General features: G+C 36.9%; 1 protein-coding gene across 2 annotated transcripts in view; it reads right to left on the reverse strand.

Moving 5' to 3' along the window:
• The window catches only part of SLC24A2 (solute carrier family 24 member 2), a 107,785-nt gene extending 97,665 nt beyond the window's left edge, over window positions 1-10,120 (reverse strand). The window contains exon 1 of one of the 2 annotated variants that reach the window (XM_026073541.1): window positions 9,054-10,120. In XM_026073541.1, the coding sequence (XP_025929326.1) occupies window positions 9,054-9,989 (936 nt within the window). In that variant the 5' untranslated portion in view covers window positions 9,990-10,120. The remainder of the gene's footprint in view (window positions 1-9,053) is intronic. The other variant, XM_026073540.1, reaches the window with a different exon arrangement.
• Between the last annotated feature and the right edge of the window lie 206 nt (window positions 10,121-10,326).

The raw sequence follows: 10,326 nt of genomic DNA on the forward strand, positions 1-10,326 counted from the left end.
CATTACACATATGCCTTTAAGCCTATTGTCACACACCTCACCTTAAAAAAGTCATCCAAGTTCATTGCTATTTATGGCTATTTTGTAAACGAATACATCTTTGATGACACAGAAGATAGTGGAATAGTAATGGAATATTGCAACATACGATAACTGAGCAGTAATTATTTTTTAACTGCTCTGATCCTATTGTCTCATACAGGGATAGTAAAATAGCTGTAAGTGAGCCACAGCTGATTCAGGCAGCGCAGGGGGTTACATAGCTAAATAAAACTGCTTTGGAGGCAATGTCAGCTCTGAACCCTCCACCTGCTGCAGAAACAAACACAGTCACATGAAARCTCTCATTGCCCTCCCCAGACATATGGCTTAACTCTACTGCCAATAATGCAATGGCTATTTTTCAAAAGTTTTGTTTATTCATTTTCTATTTTCGGAGAGGAACACATGCAAGCCAACACACAGCCTCAGCCACACAAATGGTGATTGTATTTCCCCAAAGTAACAGAGATTGCCTGCAAAATAATGCAATATGTGGTAATATACTACAATCTTTCTCCTGTCAAATGGAATTGGATTTGGAGCAGTACCTCCTAAGGTTGTTCTGACTTAGGATTTTCAGTTTGCCTGGGATATTGTGATGTGCTCATAACAATACAAGAATTTAACATGCACAAATTCACAACAATACCAAACTAAACCCAAACCACCCTATTCATCTAGTTTCACAAAAATCAAAGTAGAGCATTATCCTTAAAATTTTGATTTATGTCCTGCTGCACAAAAGATGCTGCCTTGTATTAGATGCTGTATTGGTTGATACTTGCTAAGATCATATAGTGAAATAAACTATTTCCTTAAATTGTCTCCTGAATTCATGTGTGGAATAAATAATCAGCAACTCAGTGACAGCTTGGATGATTGGCAATAGGCAGACAGTACGCTAACTATATAGAAGGGTAAGCATGTATCAATATACATAAAATTATACATACTGAATCATATCCTTCTTCACAGGCACTTTATGTTACATTTATCTTCTTCCACGAGGAGCCACAGCGAGCAGGAACTGTGATTTCATACCGTTGTCTGTGCACCTAGTGTGGTGGGGGCCTGATTATGACCTCAGTACTTTTATAACAAAATTAATAATAGTTCAAGTAATTTGTGGCTGTGTTAAAACAGAAAAAATATGGAGTTGAGAGCATTTTGTAACAAGGATTTATCACTGACAGACCAAATTTTCAGAATTTTGAAATGCACATCTTGTACAATCAGGTATTTAGTCTGTCCTGAAAAGGAAGCAGGCAATTTTAAAGGGATGTACTTAATGAGGGGTTTCTGGTTGAAAACGCAAAAACAGGCACCCTTTTTTCAGGACCACCTTCATCTCACCTTATGATGAATAACAACTACTCTGTGCATTATAAATTCATTAAAATTATCTACTTTTGCCATACCTTTCCATTGTACGCTCTAAAAGGCTGCCAGTTCCAAGAAAGAATTTGAATCTCTAGTCTGTGCCAATAGCACACTTACTGCTGCATAGATTAATGGATTCAGCCATTAAGTTAACAATCAAGAGCAATATTTAAGAAAGATCTGGCTCAAATACATAGAAATAAGTCTTATCTGAGTCAAGGAAGCGTCATTCCTTGCTCTGCAGAATATGTAATACCACACTAGTGCACAGTTTGCACTGTTTGCACCGTAAGGCAAAACACGGTAGATGACTATGGAGAAATTAAGAAGTCCTACTGTTTATATTAAAGTTTCATTTAGAAATAGCTACAAGGGTTGCTAAATAGATAAGAGATGCCTTAATCAATTGTTAACCAATTGTTTTAGATACTATATAAATCACTGATTCTTGATATCCGTCAATAATATATCCTCCCATTTATAATGTACCTCATGTATAAAACACTTATATTCACTCATCTCACATTGACCCTTTTAAACTTTCAGATTTGCTTTGGCTCTGTATTTCTTTAGTTTTGCTGACTAAAATCAGATTCTGAATTTTTGAAAGGAGCATGGGAAGCTTTTTAATTTTGAAATACTGGTACTCTATTGATCTGTATTAGCCAGAAAGCACATACTAGGTTTGTACATTTGTCTGCCTGTACCTAAGRATTGCCTTATACCATCTTCACAAAAAATTCACAAGTCCAACCTGAAGCAAGAGAGAATAGGAACGCATACTGTCTACTTCAGGTTTAGTCCTTGAAAAAAATTTCTGCACAGAAAGTCCCTAATTCCAATAGTTAAAAAAATCTGGCTTTCAATGAACGTCAGACAAATACATGTTACCATTAAGCAAACCTCGGGTCATTATGCTTTTCCACTCTAAATCATTTTGTTACARTGCTCTCTTCCATATGAATGTACTATACATTATACTGTTTTATTCTACAGTTACAAAAGCAAAATGCTTCAGTTCTCAGTGGAATGCTAATTACAGCTAATAAAAAATAGCAAAAGCACAGATCATTAAAGGGACAGAAGCATTTCATAAAACCTGTTTTTTTGGCATCTGGCCCTGGCGGTGCAGTGCAGGTTGCCTAGGGATGGCCAAGGCCACCCGAAAGTCAGCGGTGTCCTAAACCTCACCCACTGCAGTGCCCTCATCACTGCAGCAAATACTGCCCTGGGGCACCTGCCCCTACCCACATCCCACACTTCAGAGAGGACAGGCACTTACACCCTCCCTTTAAAAGCACTGGCAGGGGTCAACAGTGTCCTTCAAAACATGTCAGAAGAGGTAGGAAAGTCACCTATGGCTTGCCCCAACACTTTCATTTCATTGTACACAAATCTCCCACATCTGCTACTCACTTAAATCACACTCTACTCCTTGTATAAAAGTTGAGCTCTCTTATCACCAGAACATGAAGAGATTGTAAAAGTCACTGGATTTTGTTAAATCTTAGTCTGGGAGGTAAGCTTGGAGAACTCACCCAAGGGGTATTAAAGCAGAGAATCATCTAGTTGGTGGGTTAGGCAGACAAGAGCTACCATACTGATCCACCTCAAGTCTGGCATTTCTGAGCATGTCTGTGAGCAAAACTATAGCCCTTGAATTTTCCTGCTGAAATGCAGAGCTCCTTCAGAGTTTAGCTGTCTGCATGTGGGCAGATATTTTGAGTTTAGGAGTTCTGACTTTGGGATTGAAATTACACCTTCTGTAGCTCCTGCATCATGTTGTAGGTCTAGACCAAAGTAACCAAGACTGAGATAACCAAGAAAGAAAGAAAAGAGTTTATAAACTTTCCAGAGTTGGGACTGCATATTCTTGTTATTTTGTACAGTTTTTAGCACAACCTGCTTTAATCATGGAGTTTTTCTGTCTTCCTGTGTGAGAAATGATGTAATACACCACGCTGAACAACGCTTGCCAACACAGCTGTAACTGCGTGGCATTTAAGAAGTATTATCTGACTTCCTTTTAGTTACACATGCTTTAGAAAAACAAAAACAAAACCGCCAAACCACTTTGATGGATATGTTGTCTCCTTGCTGTTAATTAAAGGTGTAGAGCTTCAGTCTTCCTTTCCGCAGCATAATTAGCAAAGGTTGTCTAATCAATCTTAGTGGATGGCCATGATTTAAGAGCATTTAATCTGTGCTGCATTTCCATGCTGTCATTTTCTGCTTCTTACCCAGGCCCATACACCAGGAGTCTCTAGTGCTGAAAATTACTGTAATTGCTGCTTTCTTCTCAGTAAGTTACCAATGGGTGCTAAAATAAACTCAGAATATCAACCTCACTGTACTAACGGCTGCTTATATAAAGTATCAAGCTTCAGGTATTTCAGTAATAACCCCAAATTGTATCAGTAATGCTGTATGCTAAGCATAAATTGAGTAGCATCATACGTTATGCTCTGTTACTGCTACTGGAGTAACATTAAGTTACTATAGAAGTAACTTAAAAGGTTTCAAGATAACAAAAACAAACAAAATGTAATAGAAAACCCACGTTTTTAATCAAAATAAAACTTGGTAGAAGAACCACAATGATGCAAATACTCCAAATATGTACATAAAGCAATGCAGCTATCTTTCACGTGTTGGCATGCAAGGTCCCAGGCCGTCATAKCTCTATATTCACACACCTGTGCCTGCACAAGTTGGCCGACTGTGTAACATCTGTAGAATAAAACTCTGATGTTGCTATGAACTACAAAACAATGTTGTAGAAAATCTTTCGCCCACATAGAGAGAAGAAAGGCTCTATCGATAGAGTTACTGGTACTGGATTCAACACTGAGAAGCCTTGAAAAAACAGTTCAGGCAGCTGAAACAACTACAACAAACTCAGACCTTCTGCAGGTTCAAGTTTCTTCTGCATGTATGCAAGGAACTTGTCTTTTTTCCTTAAATGAATACATATTAGATCACACTTTATAATTGTKTGTGTGTGTCCTTTCCCCCCTTCAGTGCTTTGCTAAAAATTCAGAAAGCAGAGAATTACCTACAAACAGTGCTAAATGCCTTTCTTTTAAAATGCAAATACTGCCATTAACTACAATGTGGCAAAACTTTAGACTAGTATAGATCTTAATATATCACATAGAAGCTACTAGGGTTTCTTAAGAAGAGAAAATTGGCAATAAAATAATGTCAAACTATGTTTTCTTGGTAAAAATAGCTCATTTTTCAAAGACAACTCTCTATAAATGTATAAAAATTATAACTGGCTTGTATATACCATAAACTATTTATCTAAAATGGTACTCTCAGTGAAACAGATGTCATTGCACAATATCTCTGTCCCACCCACATTCTGTTCTCTTAGTTGCCAAACAGAACTGTTTCAAGTTAGTTACTGAGTGATCAGAGTCAAGTCTTTCTACAATAATCTCCATGATGCATTGAAGAATAAAGCAGTACTTAAAAAACAAAATGCAATTTTTCTCATGATGCTCTATCATGATCTATCATATTATTCAATGTGCCTTACCAGTGGAAACTATCAAGAAGAGATTGAAATTTTTGCAAAGGTCAAAACAATCTTATTTTTAACAACTTAACTTTGTACCTCAGCTATTTCCATTTTCCTCTCCCTTCCCCTTAGTTTCAACCTTCTCTTTTTAAATGCCTTCACCCAGCTTAGGAGTGCATAGAATTACTATCAAAGGTGGATTTTCTTGTTTTTCATTCTACAAATTAATCCATTCTTGTGGAGGATGACTATATAAAGCCTTAAAATCCTGCCACATAGAATAATTTGGGTTGGAAAGGACTTCTGGAGGTATTGAGTTTGGCCATTGGCCATTGTAGGGCCAACCCAGGGCAGCCAACCAGGCTCAACATCACTTCTCAGGACCCATCTTGGTCTGCTCATGCCACACTACATGGCGAGACTTGACCCTCTGGTTACTCCAACTGCTGTACTTCTTCTGCATTTTCTTCTCGTCTTTTAATGAGGCCTTACCCTTTCATCCTTCCTTTTTTCACCCTTGCTCATTGCTGTCTCCAGAGTTCAGTAACAGCCTGCCATYTGATCAATGTCATCCACACTTCAAACATGACGTTGCCAACACATCTGGCACAGCAGGACCACATGGTCTCTAGATGCAGGCAGCTTGTAGTTTGTTCTCATCAGGTTCATCATATTGCTACCAAAATCAAATTACCAGATTTTCTCAACCTATACTCTTTAAGAACTCAGTTTTTGTTGAAAAGCTTGTGCAGAAAAACAGTGTGAACACACTGAAATTCATACCGAGCACTCYGTCTGGATTTGCACACATTTGTGCAGATAACTCACACACTAAAGAAAATAAAATCAGAAAAAGTTGTTTAAGTTTGAATATTCATAGATTTCTAGTACCAAAACCCCCTCCATTTTACTTCTCAAATTTGGAGGACGGTGAAAGGAATCTAAAAGACACCTAGAGACATGTACATATGCTGGCAAATTGATAAATACATGACATGAGAAAATGACGGCCAAGCAGAGAAATCATTTAATATCTGAGACTTTTTTTTCATAGGAGATACTGTCCTTCTGAAGAATGCAATACTTCTTGAAACTTTTATGGAAGAATACTGATAATCAAAGTACTGAAATTAACATAAAACATTTTAATATCTCAAAGTTTTTTCATCGGATTAGGTTTTTCACTCTTTGAGGTCTGGTTGCTAAGCCACCTAACCCTTCAACCCTCCAGCTTTATGATGCCTTATTTAGACGTCTCAACTTTGTTGAGCTGCTTTCAGATTACAACAGAGAATCTTAAAGAGAAAAACCACAGGCAGGTTTTCTAGCAGACCACTAGCCATTTTAGCAACAGCAGAATCAATAGTGGRTGTGTAGAAGTAGTGCTGGCAAAAAGAAAAAACAGAATCTTCTAGGCCCTCTTCAAATAAAGTTCTTTAAAAGCACTCTAAACTACAGATTCCAAAGAGCTACCTAGGCATTTTCTGCCCTAATGGGAAAAAAATATATTTTTCCATTAAAACAATTGCAAAATTTGCATTTGATACAATAATTTGCTTATATACATTTGTATTTTGACATTATAGCACATTCTTGGTGGCTGGAAGCAATCTAGGCTTACAGCAAGAGCTGAAGAAATGAAGTATCCTCTGCTACCAAAAGCCATGATCATTACTTCTGCAGTACTTCAGATCCCCACTGATTAGGAATTAAGCATCCATATGCACTCCATTCACTGCCAGGCAGCAAATCGCAAACTACAAAAATATTTTATTCTTTGCTTTAGAATAAAACTTTTAAGCTGAATGTCCATTTCTGTCAAGCCTCGGGACATGTCACAGCTTTTTTATTTAAAAAGCAACAAAAAGCAATTATCTAATGTTAGACGAATGGTAAATAAATAAATACAGAACTTCAGTGAAATTCTCTCAAAAAAAAATCATCTGTGATGTCCGTGCTATTAGAAAGCATTCTGCTAAATGCTTTTAAAGTGAATATGAAAGGAATTCATAATAAACTATAATTTCAAAGTGCTAGTGGAATATTCAAAATTCTGTCTTTACAGCATGGCTTATTAGAGAAATACATGCTCTCAAACTTTCAGAAGCTGTTTTTCACCAAGAGGTAGCAAATACATCTTCGCTAAATTTTAAATAAATTAGAGGATCTCTTTCACCCCCCTTTACCCCTCAGCGAGTTTATCATTATAATTAACTTTGTGTTAACTCCTGAAAATATATCCATGAAATATGTGATGCAGGAGGGGGGGGATTTGTTTGGGTTTTTGTTTTGTTTTGTTTTAAGGAAAAGTAGACCTGTAATATGATAATCTCTAAGGAATAGTAACTAATATATCAGACAGTAAATGAGTGAGGTCTCCAAAATACATCTTTTAAAAATTAAATCTATCCAGAGTATTTTAAACATTGACTATGTTAAATGTGGCTTGCAAATTATTTATTCTTCTATCTATCTAGTTGAAAATAATTGAGATACCATGGTATGTAGCTACTTTTGCCACCCTGCAACCCAGACAACCCAACACAGTTGCTTTTCACATTGACTACTGCTTAAGAACAGTAATAAATTCATATGCCATGCATGTCCAGTTTATTGATAGATGAAGGTGGATTAATTGATTATGGTTGCCTCAGATACTATATTCTCTTCCTACACTACATCCATAATACAGGCTGTGAAAGTGCTTATAATGCACGGTGAAATAATGCATTATCAAGAAACAGACAAATTAATGCAATTAAAGTCTTCACTGGCTAAGACAAATCCTTTGTTGTTTACCCTTCTTTTTATTTTCTTTTAAAACCTAGTGTATGCATGTTGAGAAAGACAAAGATGAGAATTCTGATTTTGGAAAAAAGAATGGAACAGAAAGGAAAATATGAAATTAAAAAGAAACAGTGCAGAAGTGTTAAACTCAGTTAAAAAGTGAAAAAAAAGCATAATTTTCTGTTTTTGTTTTGGTGGACCTTTTGTGGTTCCAATGCCAAAATATGAGCTTCTCTCTTAGAAGTTCTGCATACGGACAGAATCATCAGTTTTCTGTGAGTCATGGGAATGCAGCCTCTCTACACAGTTATAGGTGCTCAGTCTCTCTCTCTCTGTTTGTATGTCTATACATTTATACCAGTGCATTCTTTCCCTTCTGATCCTCTGATATGTGGCTGTTACAGAAATAAACAAAACAGYGAATAATTATTCACTGAACAATATAACCTTACCTCATGAATAAGCTGACTGTCATATAAAACTAGACACTTTGATTTCCATATTAAACATTCAGTTAACACACTGCCTACATCCGTATGTATTTATGAGTTCAACTTCAAAGTTATTTTAAATATATACTGCTCTAAGAAGGGGTCTGTTTAAGAGAGGTGGTAATAACTGCTGAAGACCCACTGAACACTTCTGTGCATAATTCCCTTTCCTACTCATGGCCAGGTACGAGGCCAGAAATTACTTTGCTCAAATGCAAGGTACTGTGCAAGAAAGACAATCATACTTAAACTGAGGATCCCAGCCTTTTGCCACTGTTGTCACTGTTTCCCAAGGGATATTTTTTCATGTAATTGTTATTAATTACAACTGGAAGTAAATATTGTATGTCAAAATCAGAAGATGAAAAACATATAAATATACTATGGTATATTTTTCTAGGTGCTTTTACTTTTTTGAGGAAGAAAGTATAGTAAAAGTCATTAAAAAGATTAATTTTGTCAAAAAAGATGTCCCATAGCTATAGCTACTGCTTAACCTAAAATCTCAGAAAAGAAAGTAATTTTATTTCAGGCCTTATCGATGTGGCAAAATGCTGAACAATATAGGTTTGGGTCTTTTTGTGTGCATTTTTTTCCTTGTTGTTCTTGTGATTAGGATTGTTCTGGAGTTAAAAGCTATTGATTTCCTAGAAAGCTGCCTCATGCTTTATTTTTTCAGTTCTATTTGACTGATTAAACAAAAAGCCTTTCAGCAAAACATCGAACTTTCTATATTGCTTATTGTACTATATCAGGTCCTTATGATAAAGAAGGACTCAGCATTTACAAGAGTGTTATTACACAAATCTCATTAAAAATTGACCAACCTTTCCTTCAGAGTCTGCTGCTGTTACCTTCTCAACCTTGTTCCTGTTTAAAAATCCTTTCACCCATTCTTCTACTTGCACATTGAACTTCATGAAAGTCACATAGCAAAAATATGCTGTCAGGAGCGTCAAGCTTTCCCACCACATGATTAAGTTATCCAGAAAAAAGATGATTAGCAAGATCAAGTCAATGATGTAAAAGGACACATCTCGAAAGAGCGGCCACCAAGTGAGGTTCAAGATTTCTCTAGAAAATAAAGCACACATTCCAATAACAAACAGGATATTGAACACGGCAGACCCCACTATTGTCCCAATGCCGACATTACTGTGGGATATAAAGACTCCTATTAAAGAAGTGAAGAGTTCAGGGGCTGAGCCACCAGCAGCCATGAAGGTTGCCCCAGCCACATCGTCAGATATGGCCAGTTTTTCAGTGATGACAGTCAAGGAAGGAACAAAGAACTCATCGCAGACTATGGCTAAGGCTATGAACATGTAAATCATCCCAATGACATGGAGGATTACTGCTCCCTGTCTTCTTTCCTCCAGAGAGAAAAGGTCCTCTGGGTACTCTCCCTTGACATGATCTTCTGTTGCGTTGTCGTGCTCAGCTTTGTGATTCAAAGAAACAGGTGAATCCGGGGTGCTGTTTTCGTTCTGTTCTGTGAAGTCCAAGAGAGTTCTTTGGTTCCCATGCTTCAGCCTTGGGCTGTCGAGGCTGCTGGCCAGCTCTGTGCTACGTGGTTCGGTCTTGAAAAAGGCACTAATTGAAAGAGAGAAAGTACTAATGGCCATTATACTCACAAGAAGCCCTATTATTCGTATCAGTCTCAGTTTTTTCCTAACATTCTGGTTCCGTCTGCAACCAAAAAGTGGTTCCTTCAAACACCACTCCTCAAAGATACTCATGACAGTGTTTTTACAAGGAGCCATTTTTTATGTGTGAGATGCTGAGAGAGTCAGATGGACTGTTCCTTCATACTTTTCTCCAGCTTTGAAGTTAAAGGTGCTTTGAGAGGTTTTCCAGAATCAAGTACTTCTRTTCTTCATAGGAATTGTTTTCTTCATTCACGCTTAAAAGGACAAATGGGTGTTATTAATATTAGTGCATCAGCATATGATTAGAAGAATATAAAGAAGTACTTAACCAAACTGGGTTAAATTCAGATTTTAAAGCGGAATATTGCTGACTGTAACATAATACCCTACCACAACCTATCAGACACAGTAACAATATGTTTGTTTCAATAGTAATCCTAGGGATAAAAAT

The sequence above is a fragment of the Apteryx rowi genome, unplaced genomic scaffold (assembly GCF_003343035.1).
Source record: "Apteryx rowi isolate R43461 unplaced genomic scaffold, aptRow1 scaffold_37, whole genome shotgun sequence".
Classification (NCBI taxonomy): Eukaryota; Metazoa; Chordata; class Aves; order Apterygiformes; family Apterygidae; genus Apteryx; species Apteryx rowi.